The sequence below is a fragment of the Nicotiana tabacum genome, chromosome 7 (assembly GCF_000715075.1).
Source record: "Nicotiana tabacum cultivar K326 chromosome 7, ASM71507v2, whole genome shotgun sequence".
Classification (NCBI taxonomy): Eukaryota; Viridiplantae; Streptophyta; class Magnoliopsida; order Solanales; family Solanaceae; genus Nicotiana; species Nicotiana tabacum.
In genome coordinates, this window is record NC_134086.1 from 176,894,874 (window position 1) to 176,917,013 (window position 22,140).

The 22,140-nt window shown below is 39.6% G+C and overlaps 1 protein-coding gene across 1 annotated transcript; it reads left to right on the top strand.

Annotated features, from left to right (window-relative positions):
- Positions 1-3,636: 3,636 nt before the first annotated feature.
- LOC107792693 (uncharacterized) lies at positions 3,637-6,017 on the top strand. The gene is made up of 2 exons (XM_016614928.2): positions 3,637-4,014; positions 4,487-6,017. Exons 1-2 carry the CDS (start codon positions 3,852-3,854, stop codon positions 5,626-5,628), a joined length of 1,305 nt encoding a protein of 434 aa, XP_016470414.2. The 5' UTR covers positions 3,637-3,851; the 3' UTR covers positions 5,629-6,017.
- The last annotated feature ends 16,123 nt before the right edge of the window (positions 6,018-22,140 follow it).

The window sequence follows — 22,140 nt, forward strand, 5'->3', positions numbered from 1 at the left end:
CTTGGCGTGCACCAGATTCTTATGTTTTTTGTTGCTTTGAGTTGGATACTTCTGCCATCTTTAATTTGATTAGCCGTCTCTGTCTTCTAAAATCAATTAGAAGGAAACCACACCAGAATCTGCGGTCCATTATTCAGTCTGATGTTGCTTTCATTTCCTTGGCGTAAATTGAAATTGCCTTGCTTCTTCTAAGAGAAAATAAAGACTAAATTGTTTTAACGTCTTTAATGTTGTGTTAAGGAAACAAAGCATAATTTTAGACCTTCAGTAACTTTGCTTTAGACTGATTGATAAAGTAGAATCAATCTTTTCATAGTTCTTCAAATTGTTTCACTCAGTACGCACGGTTTAATAGAGTTGTCGGCTAGGAAGATTTGAACATGTTGAATTTGGAAAAATCTAATATAACAGTAACAGCGTCAAGTTAGACCATGGAAATGTGGACACCTAACATACATGAGATGAAATGGGAAGCAGATCACATCAATATACAGATCACCTTCATTACTATGACATTTAGGAGTGGGGGAAGAAGCAAAAGATTCATCAAAGATTTTTATTTTATTAGGCTTCGCTGGATCTCTATTATCCACTTTTGTGGCTCTGTATACTTAAAGCAATTAAGCATCACATGCTACAGAAATTGCAGTCGCCATATATGAAATGTGGAACCTCACCAACCTAATTGCCAACCGCGAGATATCATTTTCCTTCCCCTTTTGGTTGGAGAGGGAAATAAATTGAAGAAATTTCGTTTTCTTTGATAAAACAAGGAGAATAGAGCTGTTAACTCAGATATTTTTAAAGTAAATCATGGTTAAAGGGGAAATGTAGAAAGGAGATATTTAGTGTTCTTACCTCGCTCTTGATACCTTTAGTTCAAGTTATCTAAAACACCTTGCCTTTTTTCACACATTCAGATTGAATACTTTCGTACATTACAATTAATATTGACAGCATATGTACAAACCTTCTAACGTGACTATAAATTTTGTGCTTTGCATATTACAAAGCTGCATGTGATGTCGGAAATGGTATTCAAGTAAAGCATGGCGAATTATTTGGAGAATCCTTTTCACCGTTTCAACCTAATTTTCACAATTTCAACCTAAGTTCAAAGAAAAGTTAGCAACTTTTTTTTTTTTTTTTGGCAATTTCTTCTCACATCTAGTAATTAAAAAGGGATGGGAAATAGCCAATTGGACAACAATGGCCATCAAGCTATTGGGATTCGAATTCGTGCAATATGGCTTGAAGTAAGACAAATTTTATTATTGATACAAAAATCGTATAAAGAAGACAAACAGGAGCTGAAAAGTCAAGTTTACGGAAATGAAAGTCATATAATTTGACAATTTTACAACAAATTTTATTATCGGTACAGAAATCATATAAAGAAGACAAACATGAGCTTGAAAAGTCAAGCTTACGGAATTAAACATTTTCTGCAGTGATGGTGTCAGAAATAGAGGTGGAGGTGGGATTTAATTTGTAGGGTCATGGGGAATAAACAAAGAACCGTCAATTTATTTTTTATTTTATTTTTATTCTCAAGTCTTCTTTTTTAAGAAAAACAGGATAAAGAAAATTTTGCTGTTCTTTTGAAATTTAATTTCAATTTTCCAACAGCTTCTTTTGATGAACCTCTGGCATCACACGAATGTTCTTTTACACCTGATGGGTAATCATAGTTATTACTACAAAATAAGAGGATATGCTACAATATCTGCAGATTATTACTACAAAATAAGAGGATATGCTACAATTTGATTCTTTAACTGGAGTTTCATATCAAATTAGGATAAACGGAACGAATGAAGAAGTCTCGAAATTATGCATTTCCATATTATCGAACATTTAGACAGGGTGGAGGTTAAAGATTAGGGTAGAAAGTTCGTAGGCAGTCGAGCGTTTCTCTTTGTATTACTCAATTCGCTAACATTAGTGTTAGTATGATATCTTTTATTCATAAATGGCTATTACTGCCTAGAGTTTGACTGCATTCTTGGATTCGATATTATTTTATCTTGATGTTATTCCTACTTGTTACAATTACCTTTTCTTTTTCAGTCGTTCTCCAGCCGACGGTCTATCAGAAATAGTCTCTCTATCTGGTAGGGATAAGGCTGCGTATATCTTACCCCCCTAAACCCCACTTGTAAAAAACTACTGAGTTTGTTATTGTTGTTGTTGTAGCCAAGGCGAATTGAAAATAAGGGGATTATACTGGAACTGGAGTATCATTTTTTTAAACCCCTTTGTCACTATATTGGAAGCTTTCAACAATCAATAGAAATTATTTACCGATGTACAATGTAATTTTCCAAACAAAGGATATTCTCTGACAATCGTCGGACCAATGTGGTTCCCCAACTGCAACTAGGCAATGCAAAGCTGCAATATTGAATGTTAATGATATGTAGGAGGATGCAACTATGGTAGAAGTACTCTATACATGCAATAATACATAAAATTATGCACTTACTTCTTCATGATGAGTGGAGTACAATTATGTGTTCTATAATTTGCGGTAGTAGAAGTTAGTCGACGAATGTCAATTAATTCACGTGAATAATGAGAGAAGAACGTGTTTTTGTTACTCATTATAAATGCCAACATTTAACTACCCTTTCTTTTAAATTTAAAACTAAATAAAAACACAAGATGTACAGTAGTAGAAATACTGGCAATCATACCCTTACAGCACTTTGTTAAAAAAGTAGTTAAAGTTTCAATTCTAAAGAGAAAGGGCCGGACCATAAGTATTTATTATATGCAGCTAGGAGTTGCAAACGGGCGTGGCGGGTCGCAGGGGCGGATTTAGGGGGCGCAACGGGTTCACCCGAACCCCCTTCGTCAAAAAAATACACTGTATATATAAGGCAAAATCTGTTTTTTACCTCTATATATTGAGTTTTGAACCCCCTTAACACAATCCAAAAGTGTAGTTTAGTGGCAAGGGGTTCAAAATCTACATAAGGTCATGAGTTCAATTCCCACTAGATGTTGGATATGGTTGGGGATGAAAACGGGTAATGAAAAACCGGATAAATTTATGGATAAAAAACGGGTTAACCGGCGGATAATATAAATAACCATATTATCCATGACTTCTTGCATATGATCACTTTTGAGAGAATTCTTAGTCTCCCTAACTTGAGGAACCCTCAATTTGAGGCTTTACAAATGTAAAAGTTAGACTCATTGGTTATCCATTTTCTAAATAGATAATATGGTTCTTATCCATATTTGACCCGTTTTTAAATAGTTAATTATCCGTGGATAATATGAGTGGTTAATTGTTTTCTTTTAACCATTTTGTCATCCCTATACGCAGCCTTACATTGCATTTCTTTAAGAGACTGTTTCTACAGCTTGAATCCGTGACCTACTGGTCACATTTAAACCTAAGTAACTAATTGAAGATTTTCAGTAAAATAAGTGACATAAATGAGAGCTAACTAAGTAGGTTTACAGGTAGAAAAGAGACGAGGTGTACAGTTGGAGACCTCATTGAATGATGATAATGGCGTTTTATCAAACAGCTAGCTATGCCTGTGACCACCCATTGCTGAAAATCTTTTTTTTTTTTTTTTTTTATTTCTATATTTTACAAAGAGAAAAAAAAAACCTTTCAGTTTTTTCAATCTTTCTGTCATTCATTAAAAAATCAAGATCCATGGGACCTAAACTCATGTGAGGTCCTTAACTATGTGTCGGTAAGACAGTCATAATTAAAACCAGACTTTTCTTTACATATTGCTAAGTAATTAAGTACTATAAATATACCCTTTAGTCAGTTGTAACAAACACAACAACACCATTCAGAATTTACATTTTTTTGGTACAGAATGGGGCTGCAGTCACTTTGTGGCAGAGTCCTCCTCGGACTGTCTCTGACTTTATTACTCTCTAGTTTCTGCTTTGCTGATGACAACACAATCAAAGTTTTTGGCATTGGAGAATGCGCTGATTGCAAAGAGAATAACATTAACACCATTCATGCTTTCTCAGGTTCTTTCTAATTTACAGTTTAAATGCATGTCAATATGCTATTGTTTCTTTATATAGTTGAGTTGAGTTAAATCCAAGTATATTTTCTAAATATGGTATCAACCAAACTAATCTCCATTGTATTTTCCAATGTTGGGCTCCGTTCCATATGTCCAGTCCTGAGCGTGCTTGATGTTTAAGTGTCACTCTTATATGAATTTGAAAAATTCTCATACTTTTTGAGCTAGCTTTTGACTAAATTAGGTCCAATACCTATCTTTCCAACGTGTCTAAAAAATTTGTTAGCATCTAACCATGTTACATCTCATTGTTCCTTGAGCCGCGAGGGTTTATCGAAAACAACCTCTCTATCTTTGTAAGATAAGAGTAAGGCCTGCGTACACACTATCCTCCTCAGACCCTACTTATGGGATTATACTGAGTTTTTTTTTGTTGTTGTTGTTATCTAACCATGTAACATTATTTGTTTCAGGGCTTCATGTAAGCATTGACTGCAAGCTTGAGAATGGAGAAATCAAAACAAGGGGTGAAGGAGAGCTTGACAAAGATGGCAAATTTGAAGTGTCACTTCCTAAAGAAATGATAAAAGATGGCAAGCTAAAGGAAGAATGCTATGCACAATTACACAGTGCATCAGCTGCACCATGTCCAGCACACAATGGCATTGAATCATCCAAGATTGTGATCACCAAAACTGATGGAAAACACTCACTAAAACCTGCTGGAAATGTTAAATTCTCAACAGCATTATGCACTTCTGCTTTCTTGTGGCCTCACTTTAAATATCCACCATTGCCAAAGTTGCCACCTTTCCCTAAAGATCATCCTTGGATGAAACATTTCCCTAATTTGCCACCATGGAAACACTTTAACCACCCTTTCCCACTTCCCTCTATTCCTCCAATTTTCAAAAAACCATGTCCTCCTCCAATTCCAAAGCCAAATCCTCCTCCGGTTCCCGTTTACAATCCAACACCAGAACCACCAGTAGTAAAGCCACTTCCTCCTCCAGTTCCCATTTACAAACCCAAGCCTAAACCCGAACCACCAGTAGTAAAGCCTAATCCTCCTCCAGTTCCTGTTTACAAACCAAAACCAAAGCCACCTTCAGTTCCCATTTACAAACCCAAGCCTAAACCTGAACCACCAGTAGTAAAACCTAATCCTCCTTCAGTTCCTATTTACAAACCTAAACCAAAACCTCCAGTTAAAAAGCCATGCCCACCAAAACCAAAACCAAAACCTCCGGTTAAAAAGCCATGCCCCCCAAAACCAAAGCCTCCTGCAGTTCCCACTTACAAACCTAAGCCACCCGTAGTAAAGCCACTTCCTCCACCAGTTCCAGTATATAAGCCACCAGTAGTAAAGCCACTGCCTCCTCCAGTTCCAGTATACAAGCCGCCAGTAGTGAAGCCACTGCCTCCTCCAGTTCCAGTATACGAGCCACCAGTCGTAAAACCTCTGCCACCACCTGTTCCAATTTACAAGCCAATCCCACCATTCTACAAAAAACCATGCCCACCACTTCCACAGCTTCCACCTTTCCCTAAACTTCCTCCATTCCACCATCCATTCTTCCCACCACTTCCTCCTTCTATTCCTCATCACCCATAGACAAACATTACATAGAATTTCCTTTTCGTGAAGCCTTGAAAATTATTTGCAATTTATGAAATAAGTTGATCAAACGCTGGAACATTCAAGAGATATGATGCTTGAGAATGTGAAAGGAAATGAACAGAGAATAGGGAAGTTGATGGGGTTGAGAGTTAGTTTTTACTGTGTTGGTTTGCTTAGTTGAGTGTTCATGCAAATGTTTGTACATCTTCAAGTGCATTATGGTCCGGGGAATAATTACGGGTATATCTTGTATACTAGTGTATACGTTAAAGAACGGATCTTTTTATTTTTCATTGTTATGTTACTGGTTTTTGTCATTCATGGAAACTTGTACTAGTCATCTCTTTTTTAATATACCGTTGGGTTTTAATTACTCTTTCATATAATCTTGTATTGTTCCTCTCTTTATATATATTTGTCTTTGTTATTCATTGCGCAAACAATAGCTGATCAATTGCAGAGATTACTGTTTTCAGAAAATCTGCTTTTTTAATCTGAAAATTATGTTGATCATTTTCCTCTCTATTAATTTACAAAGTTAACGTATCATTATTAAGAAACTTAAACCATAATAATCCATGCAGATCGATAGAAACAAAACTAATACTGTATGCAGTGATCATTGGCGCGATTGATGGAAATGACAATTTTGTTGTTTGTGTCAATCTTTATCATAATCATTGCTGGCTTAAAATGTCATTTTCCGTTGCTATATAGAGTCAAATTAAATATATAGCAGCTTCCACGGCTACCGACAAATACCATTAAATGTTACCTAGTGTAGCTAAACACTCAAACTAGTAATCGAGATTAAGCAATTTACAGAGAATAATTCATTTGCTTTGGGAAGTATATTCTATTTGTTGAGCTATAATCTTTTAGGAGTACTTTTTAAACCAATGCCGCACTTACTTTTCAGTTTTAATTTTTCATAACCTTTACTTTTAATAAATTGCCAGAGTTGACAAAAAAGATGAACAAAGAAAAGGGCGAAAAAAGAACAACAGAGAAAAGAAAATACTAGTGCATGGGCTTTTAATACTTGTTTCTTGCTTTGATTTGAGAAATTGTACAACCAGTGTGCCGCATATACATCTACAAGGATTAGACAATTGTTGCTTGACCATGATGACAAGATTAACAAATTTGATAGGTTTATATGATAAAGTGATAAGTAAACAGAAAATAGATTACAAGTCATTTATAATTACTCAAATACTCTTCTTGCACAAATTATTTAATAAGAGAAGAAATTTTTTAGTAGAACCGTAGTGAGGCCTGGGAGGAAAGGTCTAAGAAAAGGTTTGGGTTCGTCAAGCAAAATGGACTTGGGCTTGAGCTTTGGGCTTGTACATCTTTCCTTCTTGGGCTTTATGGTCATATTACAAAGAGAAATTTTCACAAACCACTATTGTTTAGTGGTTATTAGTTAGTTGTAGCTACCATTTACTATATTATTTTCTATAGCTATGTTTTCAGATTTTTTCGAGTGTATTCGATATATTTAAGTTACTGTACAGTAGCAAAACTCAGCGTGAAATAAGGGATTACAGCTAGACAATTATTGTATTCGACTGTATTCACGATACGTATTTGTGAATACAGTAACGTAAATAGCGCAAATCATGGTCTATTCAGCTGTTTTTAAACAAAAAGTGAATCAATTAACATAATAGACTCCTAATATAACTCAAATAACTCAATTACATCATCCATAATCTGTATTTGATGCGAATATGCTGAATATTTTTCCCAGACGATAAATACAACAAAATAGAGCAATCACCGAGTTTCTAATCCTTCCTTTTTCTGTTGATATCGTTCGTGGGTGTTTCTGGTTTCAACCAATAAAACTCCAGATTTCATACAATTATATAAAGAAATAAGTATAATTCGATTATACATATGACAAGTTTAACCGTGCTACTGCATCATTCTGGCAAGTGGGACAGTGAGAGCAACTATGTCGATTATTCGATTGAGGGGACACTAATAAAGGAGTATGCGTCGTACAAAGATTTGGTTGCTTCAATTTTTAAACAACTCGACCTAGATTTGCGCTCAAAGTCAATCAAAATCGAATACAAAGTAGATGGAAATTACACGCCAATGGAAATACATAACGACATGGGTTACAAGGTGTATATAGAGTTGAAAAATATGAACAAAGAATTCGGGATGTATCCTTTGTGCGTAACAACAATTGACAAAAAAGTTGTAGCTGGAGGTAGTTTAATTCAAAGCGACATTGTGCAAATTGACATTGTAGTTGGGGCTGGCTTTAAGCAGGCTTTGCAAGGCAAAAGACATTGTAGTTGGGGCTCGCTTTAAGCAGGCTTTGCAAGGCAAATGCCATGTTGGGGCTGGCTTTAAACAGGCTTTGCAAGGCAAAAGTCAGGCTTGAGGATTCCAACTGCCTTGTGTTTATAAGCCCATATAACACTAGAATGTCCCTAGGTTGAGCATGATAACATGCTGATACCACTAAGTAACACCCTAATGTCACACATTATGACACAAAAAGGTGTATTTTAAGCACTCGTACAAGGTGTATTTATTTCTGATACAATTTCTACTATTCAAAATACAATCCATACGCTCATTGTATAGTTAGTTGAATTTAATGGTTTTGTTTCTAACCATATGCATTTCAGAAGCAGATAGTTACTGTATATCACTGTATTCATCAGTTAAGATGTCATCATCTTTAATATTCCGCCAGCCTACATATAGAATGTATTCCACTGTATTAAATGTATTTCATTGTATACAACTGTATGTCTTTGTATTATATATATATATATATATATATATATATATATATATATATATATATATATATATATATATTTGTATTTAATACATATTTGTTTGAATTCAATATATATGATGATTTTGAAAGATAAATAAAAGTATACTGCTGTATATTTAAATTATATTTTAATTGTATATATCGATATTGTAATTAATACGTCTATTCTTTTGGTATATAAATAATATTTTTTTTAAAAATGTTCAAAATTTATAGGTCTATGTTTAAATGTAGGTGGTACCATCGACTGAATAATTGCATACAGTGAACGATGAATTACCATGCCCACACGTTTGGGTTGTCTTGAAGATCAAGTTTCTAATGCCATAAGATTATTGCTCTGATTATTACAAACCAAAGTTTGTTTTAATGACATACGAGGTGCCCATGTATCTTCTGTCGGACCGAAATAAATGGAATATACCAACACATATATCAGAGGAAGTTGTCTTACCACCCAAATGGAAAAGACCTCCTGGAAGGCCAAAGAAGAAGCGCGATAAGCCGTTTAGTGAATGCTTCAGAAGAAAAATCAACATTCATGTAGCATTATGTGGGCAGGGAGGACATAATAAGTGAAATTGTAGAAATGCTCCACTGTCACAACCCAAAAACTAACCCGGTCGTGATGGCGCCTATCGTGAAACTAGGTAAGCCAACTATTACCCATTTACTCCATATTTCATTTAAGGCTTAAGTAAAACAATAATTTTAACAGAAACCCGATAAAATATATAAAAAGAAAATCCAAACAAGCGGAAAATACAAGCCCGACCTCGGGTGTCAATAGTCATGAGCAACATACTACAACGGTTCAAAATAAAACAAGACTAATACAGTTTGAGAGTAGCCAACAAATACACTAAAAAGGAAGATAAGGAAGGAGAAGGCGGGACTGTGATCGCCAGGCAGCTACCTCGCAATCTCCAAGGAAAGTCTCCAACCGGTAAGATCAGCAATCGCTACCGTGGCCCGAAAAATCTGGATTTTCACACAAGGTGCCGGGGGTAACGTGAGTATACCAACTCAATAAGTAACAAGTCCAAACTATGGACTGACAGTAGTGACGAACCAAACCTCAACAGGTAGCAACATTTAATTGTACAGAAAGTAGACATGCTTGCAGTTCAAGAAAATTCTCAGCAGTAACTAAATACAGTATGAACAACACGGAGTATAAAGCTTAGGAACCTCTAAATACCAATGCACAGATAGTATGATCAATGTTACGTATACCTCCACTCACAAGTGCTCAACCACTCGGTACTGTATATGGTCATCCAGCCCAGGGAAGATCCATCCCGAAATATATACACATCATTGAGCGCAGTCATCCAGTACCGAGGAAGGCCATTCCAGCCCTATGGAGAAGATCCATCTTCAGGTATAAATACTTCGGACATGATCCATGTCCAGGGAAGATCCATCCCTCATTATCATCAACTGCGCTCACTGGGGGTGTAAAGACTCCGGAGGGGCTTCTCTTAGCCCAAGCGCTATAACAAGCCAACGAAGGCATGTTCAATATCTTGTTGCGGCGTGCATCCCTATCCCATACTGTCACTCAATATCAGGCTCTCGGCCTCACTCAGTCATTACTCTCCAGTCTCACACACACGAGCTCAAAAATGTCATGATACTAGCCCGAACAATGATATGATATGTCAAATAGCAATAATCGAAACTGAGGCATGATATAATATGCATGAACAGGACTGAGTACATAATATAAATGAAGCAAATGACATGACAGCAAGAAACAACCTCTCGAGTCTCAACAATGTTGGCGTGAAGCCTTAACATGATAATTAGCATGATTTGCAGCTCATTAACTTAATCACATAATTACAACACCGATATCAGCATGAAAAAGTCACTAAGCAGTGCCATGGAATGACCCAAGCCGCAATTCTTACGGTGCACGTCCACACGCTCGTCTCTTGGCATTTACTTCACCTCAATGGTAATCATACACATAGTTTGGGGTTTCATACTCTCAAAACCAAGTTTGGAAGCATTACTTACCTCAAGCCAAGCCAAACTCTAGCCCGTGATGCCCTTGCCTCTCGATTTGGCCTCCAAATGCCCCTAATCTAACCAAAATCAGAACCATAACGTCAATATATGCTAAAGGAACAAAGCCCACGCGAAAATAATCACATTACATCAAAAATTCCGAAATTGGTCAAACCTGACCCCCGAGCCCACATCTCAGAATCCAATAAGAATCACATCATAAGAATCCTTATTCACTCACGAGTCTATTCATACCAAAAGCATCAAAATCAGACCTCAAATAGTCCCTCAAATTCCCACTCAAAGCTCTCCAACCACAAGCCCTAATCTCCCAACTTTCTTCCCTAATTTTTCACTAATACCATGATTAAATAATGGAAAAATGGTCATAAACACAAATAATAAAGCTTAAGTAGCTTACCCAACTGAAAACCTTCGATCCCCTTGAAAAATCACTACCCTAGCTCTCTTCTCGTCTTCAAAAATGGAGAAACTTAGCAAAATTCGCGAAGGGGACCTTTTATACCTCCTGCCCAGTAATACCGCACCTGCGGGACCGCTTCTATGCTCCATCCAACCGCTTATGCGGTTTTCATTTAAATTTCCCTAACCGCACCTGCGACTCGATATCCGCACCTGCGGTCATGCAGGTGCATTCCTTCCTCCGCACCTGCGACTTCTTCCCTTTTCACTTGTGGCCGCATCTGCGGCTGATTCTCGCTTTTGCGGTGATCGCACCTGCGGTCCCCTAACCGCAGGTGCGGTTATGATAAAACCAGCAGCTTTAGCTGCATCTTCAATTTTCCAAACTTTCCATTAACCATCCCAAATCATCCCGAGGTCCTCGGGACCTCAACCAAAAATATGAACAAGTCATATAACACTATTCAAACTTGTACCAATCCTCGGAACACTCAAAACAATGCTGAAACACCAAATCATCTTCAGATTCAAACCTAAGAATTCCAAAACTTCTGAATTCCGTAAACGACCAAAAAATCTATCAAACCTCCTCCGATTGACCTAAAATTTTGCACACATGTCACAAATAACACAAGGGACCTACTCCAATTTCCGAAAATCCATTCCGACCCCGATATCAAAATTTCCACTACCAACCGAAAAATGCCGAAATTCCAATTTCGCCAATTCAAGTCTAAATCTACCACGGACCTCCAAAAAACATTTTGATTACGCTCCTAAGTCCCAAATCACCTAACGAAGCTATCCGAACCATCATAATTCACATCCGAGACCTTCTACCTATAAGTCAACATCTGGTTGATTTTTCCAACTTAAGCTTACTCAAAAGAGACTAAGTTCTCATTCCTCTACAAAACTACTCTGGACCAGAACCAACCAACCCGATACCACATGATACAATTGAATAACACATAAAGAAGTAGAAATAGGGAAGCGGAGCGGTAACTCATGTAATGACCGGCCAGTTCGTTACATCGTCCCCCTCTTAAATAAACGTTCGTCCTCTAACGAGTCAAGAAACGTACTTGAAGCCTCAAATAGGTGAGGATATCTACTCCGCATCTCCTGCTCGGTCTCCCAGGTAGCCTCCTCTACGGGCCAACCTCTCCACTGCACTTTCACTGAAGCTATATCCTTTGACATCAACTTTCGAACCTGACGCTCCAAAATAGCCACTAGCTCCACATCATAAGTCAAATCACCATCCAATTGAACCGTGCTGAAATCCAAAACATGAGACGGATTGCCAATATACTTTCGGAGCATAGAAACATGAAATACCGAATGCACACTCAATAAGCTGGGTGGCAAAGCAAGCTCATAAGCCACCTCCCCAATCCTCCGAAGCACCTAAAAATGCCCAATGAACCGAGGACTCAATTTACCCCTCTTCCCAAATCTCATAACACCCTTCATGGGTGAAACCTTCAGTAGAACCTTCTCCCAAATCATGTAAGATACATCATGGACCCTTCCTGTCAGCATAACTCTTTTGTCTGGACTGCGCTGTACAAAGCCGCTCCTGAATCACCTTCACTTTGTCCAAAGCATCCTGCACTAAGTCTGTACCCAAAAGCCTAGCCTCACCCGACTCAAACCAACCAACTGGAGATCTATACCGTCTCCCATACAAAGCCTCATATGGAGTCATCTGAATACTCGACTGATAACTGTTGTTGTAAGCAAACTCTGCAAGCGGTAGAAACTAATCCCACGACCCTCCAAAGTCAATTACACAAGCGCGCAACATGTCCTCCAATATCTGAATAGTGCGCTCGGATTGCCCGTCCATCTGAGGGTGAAAAGTTGTGCTCAACGCAACCTGAGTACCCAACTCTCACTGCACGGCTCTCCAAAACTATGAAGTAAACTGAGTACCTCTATCTGAAATGATGGAAACTGGGACACCATGCAAGCGAACAATCTCTCGGATATAAATCTCTGTTAATCGCTAAGGATGATCTATCCCTCAATAATATCATCCACGTTCACTAGGGGTGTGTATAGATTCCGGAGGGGCTCCTACAGCCCAAGCACTATCATAACATCAGTATAACCGCTTCGGCGTGCAGCTTGATCCTATAACCGTCACTCATAATTAGGCTCTCAGCCTCACTCAGTCATCAATCTATCCAATCTCACTCACGGGCTCAAAATATCATGAAAACTAGCCCAAAACAATAATATGATGAATCAATAAATAATAACTGACACTCAAATATGATATGAATGCATGTACATGATTGAGTATGAAATATCAATAAAATCACTAAAGTGACAGCAAGAAATGACCACTATGGGTCCCAACAATACCAACATAGAGCCTAAACATGATATCTAACATGATTGATAGCTCAATTACTTTATCACATGGTAAAAATATGGATATCAACAAGATAGTACCACTAAACAGTGCCATGGAAACAACCAGGCCACAATTATCACGATGCACGCCCGCACGACCATCACTTGGCATGTGTGTCACCTCAATACCAATCACATAACACATAATTTAGAGTTTTGAGCCCTCAGAACTAAGTTTGAAAGTGTTACTTACCTCAATTCGGACCAAACTCTACTCCAAAATACCTCTGCCTCTCAAATCGGTCTCCAAATGCCCCAAATCTAGCCACAAGATGTACAATACAATTAATATAGGCTAAAGGGATCAATTCCACAAGAAAATTACTAAATTATGGCAAAAATCCGAAATTAGCCCGAACCCAGCCCTCAGGCCCACGTCTCGAAATCTGGAAAAAGTCACAAAAACCCGAAAGCTCATTCACTCACGAGTCTAACCATACCAAATTTACTCAATACCGATAATAAAATCTCATTCAAAACCTCAAAAATCTAACTCAAGAGTTCTTCATCTTTTTCCCCAATTTCCACCCCAGTTCACAAATTAGATGATGAAATTAAAGACATAATCATGGAATATGGCCAAACCAAGTAAGAATCACTTACCCCAATCAACAACACGAATATCCCTTCAAGAATCGCCCAAATCCGTGGTCTCTAGCCCAAAATATGAAGAATGGGTTTCAACCCTCGTTTTTTTTAAATCAATACTGTCTGCCTAGATTTCTTCTTCGCGAACGCGACCGTCCTCTCGCGTTCGCGTAGACCAATTTGACTACCCCTCAGCTTAACTCTTCGCGAACACGACCAACACTTCGTGAACGCATTGCTTTACTAACTCTGACCCTTCACGAACGCGACCCATGCCTCGCGAACGCGTAGGCCAAGGACCTGGGATCCCTAACTGCCTCACTCCTCTTCGCGAACGTGACATCACTCCAGTGTTCACGATGTACACATAGACCACACCTTCGTGTTTGTGTCCTCTTCTTCGCGAACGTGAAGAACAAAGATCTTCCCAGCTTACATTAACCCTTCGCGAACACGAGGCTCTTCTCGCAAATGTGTAAGAGAAAACTAGAAAAATACACCAGCAGATATCAGTCATCAACCAAAGTCCAAAAATGATCTGTTAGCCACCCGAAACTCACTTGAGACCCCCAGGACCTCAACCAAACATACCATCAAGTCCCAAAACACGATACGAGCTTAGTCGAGTCCCCAAATCACCTCAAGCAACATGAAAAACACAAATTACATACGGATTCAAGCCTAATAAACTTAGAAATTTTTAAATTCTACAAACGACGCCGAAACATATCAAATCACGTCCGATTGACCTCAAATTTTGCACACAAGTCATAAATGATACCACGAACCTACTCTAACTTTCAAAAATCCAATCTGACCCCGATATCAAAAGTCCACTCCCGGTCAAACTTTTCAAATTTCTAACTTTTGCCAATTCAAGCCTAATTCTAATGCGGGTCTCCAAATCACAATCCGGACATGCTCCTAAGTCCAAAATTACCTAACAGATCTAACAGAACCATAAAAATTCAAATCTGAGGTCGTTTACACATAAGTCGATATTCGGTCAACTTTTCCAACTTAAGCTTTCAATTAAGAGACTGAGTGTCTCAATTCACTTCGAATTCAATTCGGACCCGAACCAAATAACTAGGTAAGTCACAATATAGCTGTAGAACACAAAAGAAGAAGGAAATAGGGGAACGGGGCTACGACTCTCGAAATGACTGGCCAGGTCGTTACATCCTCCCCCTCTTAAATAAACGTTCATCCTCGAATGGGTCTAGAAACATACCTGGAGTCTCAAATAGGTGTGGATATATGTTCCGCATCTTCCGCTCGGTCTCCCAAGTAGCCTCCTCTATAGGCTGACCTCTCCACTGCACCTTCACTGAAGCTATATCCATTGACCTCAACTTTCAAACCTGATGCTCCAAAATAGCCATCGGTTCCACATCATAAGTCAAATCATCATCCAACTGAACCGTGCTGAAATCCAAAATATGAGATGGATCGCCGATATACTTCCGAAGCATAGAAATATGAAATACTGGATGCACACTCAACAAGCTAGGTGGAAAGGCAAGCTCGTAGGCCGCCTTCCAATCCTCCGAAGCACCTTAAACGACCCAATAAACTGAGGGCTCAACTTGCCCTTCTTCTCAAATCTCATAACACCCTTTATGGGTGAAACCTTCAGCAGAACCTTCTCCCCAACCATGTAAGATACATCACGGACCTTCATGTCGGTATAACTCTTCTGTCTCAACTGCGTCGTGCAAAGCCGCTCCTGAATCAATTTCACCTTGTCCAATGCATCCTGAACCAAGTATTTACCGAAAAGCCTAGCCTCACCCAGCTCAAACTAACCCACTAGAGATCTACATCGTCTCCCATATAAAGCCTCATACGGAGCCATCTGAATGCTCCACTAATAACTGTTATTGTAAGCAAACTCCGCAAGATGCAGAAACTAGTCCCATGAACCCCCAAAATTAATGACACAAGCGTGTAGTATGTCCTTCCAATATCTGAATAGTACACTCGGACTGCCCGTCCGTCTGAGGGTGAAAAGCTGTGCTCAACTCAACCTGAGTACCCAACTTTCGTTGCACGGCTCTCCAAAACTGTGAAGTAAACTGAGTACCTCTATCTAAAATGATGGAAATTGGGACACCATGCAAGCGAACAATCTCTCAGATATAAATCTCTAGTAATCGCTCTGAAGAATAGGTAGTACACACCAGAATGAAGTGCGCAGACTTGGTCAACCGATCCACAATCACCCAAATAGCATCGAACTTCTTCAAAGTCCTTGGGAGTCCAACTACAAAGTCCATGGTGATCTGCTCCCACTTCCACTCTGGAATATCTATCTACTGAAGCAAGCCACACAGTCTCTGATGCTCGTATTTCACCTGATGACAATTGAGACACCGAGCTACAAATCCCACAATATCCTTCTTCATTCTTCTCCACCAGTAATGTTGTCTCAAATCTTGGTACATCTTCGCGGCACCCGGATAGATGGAATACCATGAGCCATAGGCCTCCTCTAGAATCAACTCCAGAAGCCCATCTATATTGGTGCACATATCCGGCCTTGCATCCTCAAAACCCCATCATCACCAATAGTCACATCTCTGGCATCGTCGTGCTGAACCTTGTTCTTAAGGACAAGCAAATGAGGATCATCATACTGGCGCTCTCTGATGCGATCAAATAAGGAAGACTGAGAAATCACACAAGCTAATGCCTGACTGGACTCCGAAATATCCAACCTCACAAACCGATTGGACAAGGCCTGAACATCAACTGCAAGAGGTCTCTCCCCAATATGAATATACGCCAAACTCCTCATACTTACCGCCTTCCTACTCAAGGCATCAGCCACCATATTAGCCTTTCCTGGATGGTACAAGATAGTGATATCATAATCCTTTAGCAGCTCCAACCATCTTTGCTGCCTCAAATTGAGATCCTTCTGCTTGAACAAGTGCTGGAGGCTACGATGATCAGTAAACACCTCACAAGACACACCATAAAGATAATATCTCCAAATCTTCAACGCGTGAACCATGGCAGCTGATAAGTAGGGATTATAGTTTATTTTACACTCCTTTTTACTTGAGTTTTGATTAAAAATGTATACAAAATAGTCCCAAAGGCTTACATGTTGTACTTGTTTGCAGAGTTTGGTAAAAAAGGTAAAAATTAGTCAAAACCTGCTCAAAAAGGAGTGAAACATGTGCAAGTACCAAGAACAAGTCAAAGTACAGTTGCAACAGACCCATCACGGCCGCATCCATTTAGTGTGGTCCGGGGTGAGGAAATTCAGAGAAGTGCAATTTTGGAAGCTCAAGCACTGCGGCCGCAAACCATTTTGTGCGGACCGCAATAGTCTCACCGCAGCCGTAATCAAGTTTATGCGGTTCGCGAAGCAGAGATTCAGAGAGCTGGGATTTCAACTGTTGGAAGCCAATGCGGTCCGCGATACTTTTTGTGCGGACCGCAGTTAAAGCCACCACGGTCGCGGTGTATTTTATGCGGCACGCAGTGGCCAGATTTAGAGAATGTAAAATCAAGCCAAGAAGCCTCATCGCGGTCCGCGGTGTATTTTATGCGGACCGCAGTACCTCGTCAGGGGTATTTTTGTCTAGAAAATTCAGACTAGTATAAATACTTTCTTTTCACATTTTAGGGTATCTTTTGTAATCTGTTAGAGACCAGAGCATGTGAACGGCGTTTTATGTCCATTTTGAGTAAATTGTAGCTAGATTAACACTGAATCTTCTTTATCTTAGTTTGTAATTAAATCATATGGGTAATTCTTCATCTATTTCTCTATTTTTTCCCATTATTATGAGTAGCTAGACATATTAGCTAGGGTTATGGCTCAACCCTAGTATGGGTATTTAATGGGTCTTTTGATTTAAGGCTTAGATGTTTATGGGTAGTTGATATTTGGACTGATTTGTGTTTCCATGTTGAATTAGTGGTTGCAAACACTAATTTGTGCCTATTTGACTTGGGCTCTTCTTGAGAAAGAGAGCTTAAGTTTAGGAAAATCAGTCCAACAAGGAATTGGGGTGTAATCAAGAGATTGATAGCCCCAATTAAAGGGTTAAACCTAGAGATAGTAATACTCGACTTGAGGTTATATTGCTTGCGCAATTTTGACACCCAATTGATCTTGAGAAAGTCAATTAGGGCAAAGTCACTCAAGCTATCGAGAGGTATAGAGTGAGTAATTCCGTGCATTGGCTATATCACAATCCCCAACACAACGTCTTTGCCTTAGGTTTTAGATCCCATCAAGTATTCACCTTGGAGAAGTCACTTCCCTAGTGCCTCTTTAACTATTTAGAAAACCTTACAAGCAATCATTCTTAGTTTAATTTGGCTTATCATTAGCATAAATATTAGAAGTAACAACCAACCAAAAGATGATTGGAAGTGTAATTAATAGCACTACACATCTCTAGTTTAGATAGGAATTTAATTCCAAATTCTAGCTTACTGTGGATTCGATCCCGACCATCTCGGGTAAAAGCTGCTTCGACCGCTCTCACCACCTTGTCGCGGTGTAGGGTTGGCACCAATCACTTTTTGGCGCCGTTGTCGGGGAGCTAACAGTTTTGGCTATCTATCTAGATAGTTTTGTATATTGTTCTTCTTTCCTTCTGCGTTACTATTTTGCGTGTGTCGCAAATTCAGGTACAAAATGGTAGAAAATAACGCACCTCTTGGAGATCTTCTGCCGGGGGAGGAGGTAGATGACAATATTGATGATGAGATTCCTATTGTACCTCAAGGACAAAGGAGAGGCCGGCAGGTCAATGATAATGTTCCAATCCCTCCCCCGCCACCTTCGAGAGTGGCTCCTCGAGTGCTTCCCAACTAAGGATATGCTAGTGCAATTGTCCCACCCCGGATTCGGGTAGGAAATTTTCAAATTACAAATGTGATGCTGACATTGTTGGAGCAGCGAGGGTATTTCACGGGTGCTCCCCATCAGAATGCTTACAAACATCTCAAGGGTTTCGTGGATACCTATTTGGGGAGAAAGCAAACTAATGTGTTAGAGGATGCACTTCGGTTGAGATTATTCCCTTTCTCACTTAGAGGGAAGGCATTGGATTGGCTTGAACGACTTCCCAACCATTCCATCACTACTTGGGATGAGTTGGCGGATAAATTCATTGCAAAGTTTTTCTCGCCGGGGCACATGGTAGCATTGAGGGATGAGATCTTAACTTTCAAGCAGGAGACCACCGAACCATTATATGAGATATGGGAGAGATACAGAACCATGGTAAAGGAATGTCCCAACAATGATATGACTGAGGCTATGATACAACAGACATTTTACCGGGGCATTAATACAACAAATCAGTGTATAGTGAACTAACTCACCGGGGGTAACTTCATGAAGTTGTCTTATGATGAGGCTTGTGACATTCTTGATGAGATGGATGACACGTCCTCCGCTTGGCAAAGTAGAGCCAATGTACCACAAGGTGACCCCATAGTCATCCACTTGCACAAAAGAGCTCCATGATCATGGGCAGGCAATAGCAGAGCTGACAACAATGAACCAGCTAGCAAAGGCACTGTTACAACAGGTTCAAAATCCACTCCAAGTGAATGATATGGAGAGTGTCAACATGTTAGTGAACAAAATCAGGGTAATTGGAATGACAACAACAACAACTGGGGTGAAACAACAATCAGGGTGGTTGGAACAATAGCAACCAAGGAAATTGGGGGCAAGGCCTTCAAAGACCCCCAATGTATCAACAACCGAACAATCCACCCCCATTTACATCCCAAGGTCCTAGTTCTTCCAACAATGAAATGGGGAGAATTGAAATTATGTTTGAATAGATGATGAAAAAGAATGTGGACTCTGATGCTCAGTTGGCTTCCCACAATACTTCAATCAGAAACTTGGAGGTTCAATTAGGCCAAATCTCACAATCCTTGAATACTCGCCCTAAGGGGGCTCTACCAAGTGATACGGTAGTGAACCTGAAGGGTGGGAACAATTCCGAGCATGTAATGGCGGTAACTATAAGAAGTGGAAGAGGCGGTGATGTGAATGCCTCCAAACAAAAAGAAATTTTGAGTGATGAAGTTGAGTTGCAAGAAGATGAGATTCCTTTGGTGGTTGAAAATGTGATTGATGAGAACGTGAATGAGGAAGTGAGGATTGATATCCAAGATGCCGAGGTGGAAACTCAGAATAATGTGAACCCGTCTAAGGAACACGTAATAGACATGCCGAAAATGGTTGTGCCTAAAGCCAAGGCTCCTTTGCCAAGGCCACTTCTACCTTATTCTCAAAGGCTCGCGAAACAAAAAAATGAGAATTAGTTTAAGAAGTTTATTGACATGATGAAGATCTTATCCATTAATGTGCCCTTGGTGGAGGCTCTAGAGCAAATGCCGGGTTATGCTAAATTCATGAAGGACTTGGTGACAAAGAAAAGATCCATGGATTGTGAAACTATCAAGATGACCCACCAAGTTAGTGCAATAGTACACTCAATGGCCCCGAAGCTAGAAGATCCCGGTGCTTTCACCATTCCTTACACCATTAGAAGTGCGAACTTTGCAAAGGCTCTATGTGATTTGGGGGCAAGTATCAACTTGATGCCATACTCAGTTTTTAAGACTTTGAGTATTGGGCAACCAAGACCAACTTCCATGAGATTGCAAATGGCGGATAGAACTATGAAGAGACCATTAGGTATTATTGATGATGTTCTTGTTCGGGTAGACAAATTTATCTTGCTAGCTGATTTTGTGATCTTGGATTGTGAGGTAGATTATGAGGTTCCAATCATATTGGGAAGACCTTTCCTTGCTACCGGGAAGGCCTTAGTTGATATGGAAGCAGGGGAACTCACCTTCCGGGGTGAGTGATGAGAAAGTGGTCTTTCATGTGAGCAAGTCAATGAAGCAACCCAATAATTCTGAAGTGTGCTCTTTTGTAGACCTTGTCACGATAGTGATAGTTGATGATACTAGTGCAATGATCAATGTGGAAGACCCTCTCGAGGTGGTATTGTTGAATCTTGATATAAATAAGGATGAAGGCCAAGTGGAGTGTGTGAATGCTTTACATGGAATGGGCTCTTACTCTTATGAGCCTCGAAAACTCTCTTTGGATCTAGAGAATAGGAAGACCCCACCAACAAAGCCTTCAATCGAGGAACCTCCGGTGTTAGAGTTGAAGTCGTTGCCTCCACACCTCAGGTATGAATTCTTAGACCCTAGTGCAACTTTGCCAGTTATTCTTTCCTCTTGTCTTACTAATATGCAGGTTGATGCCACATTGACGGTGCTCCAAAAGCAGAAGAAGGCAATTGGATGGACCTTAGCGAATATTCGGGGGATAAACCCTGCATTCTGTATGCACAAGATTATTCTGGAAGATGATGCAAAGACCTCCTTGGAACATCAAAGGAGGTTGAGCGAGGCAATGTAAGAAGTTATGAAAAAGGAGGTTATTTAGTGGTTGGATGTCGGGGTTGTGTACCCCATCTCTGATAGCTTTTGGAATTCACCAGTGCAATGTGTGTCGAAGAAGGGTGGTATGACTGTGGCTACCAATTCGCAGAATGAGTTGATTCCAAAAAGGACTGTCATCGGGTGGAGGGTGTGCATGGACTATCGCAAGTTGAATAAAGTGACCCGCAAGGATCACTTTCCTTTGCCTTTTCTTGATCAGATATTAGACAGACTTACTAGGCGTGCCTTCTACTATTTCTTGGATGGGTATTCTGGGTACAACCAATTTTGATTGCTCCGGAAGATCAAGAGAAGACCACCTTCACTTGTCCATATGACACCTTTGCCTTTTCTAGGATGCCTTTTGGGTTGTGTAATGCACCGGCTACATTTCAGCGGTGTATGATGGACATTTTCACCGATATGGTGGAAGATATTTTAGAGGTGTTCATGGACGACTTTAGTGTTATGGGTGACTCGTTTGATGAGTGCTTGAAAAATCTTGATAGAATGTTGTCCCATTGTGAAGAAACCAATCTTGTTCTTAATTGAGAGAAATGTCACTTCATGGTTGAGGAGGGCATAGTTCTTGGGCATAAAATTTCAAAGCATGGTATAGAGGTGGACAAAGAAAAAATTGATGTGATTTCAAGGCTCCCTCCCCCTGTTTCTGTCAAGGGAGTTAGAAGTTTTCTTGGGAATGCGGGGTTCTACCGGAGATTTATCAAAGACTTTTTGAAGGTAGTGAATCCCTTATGCAAGTTATTGGAAAAAGATGTCAAGTTCGT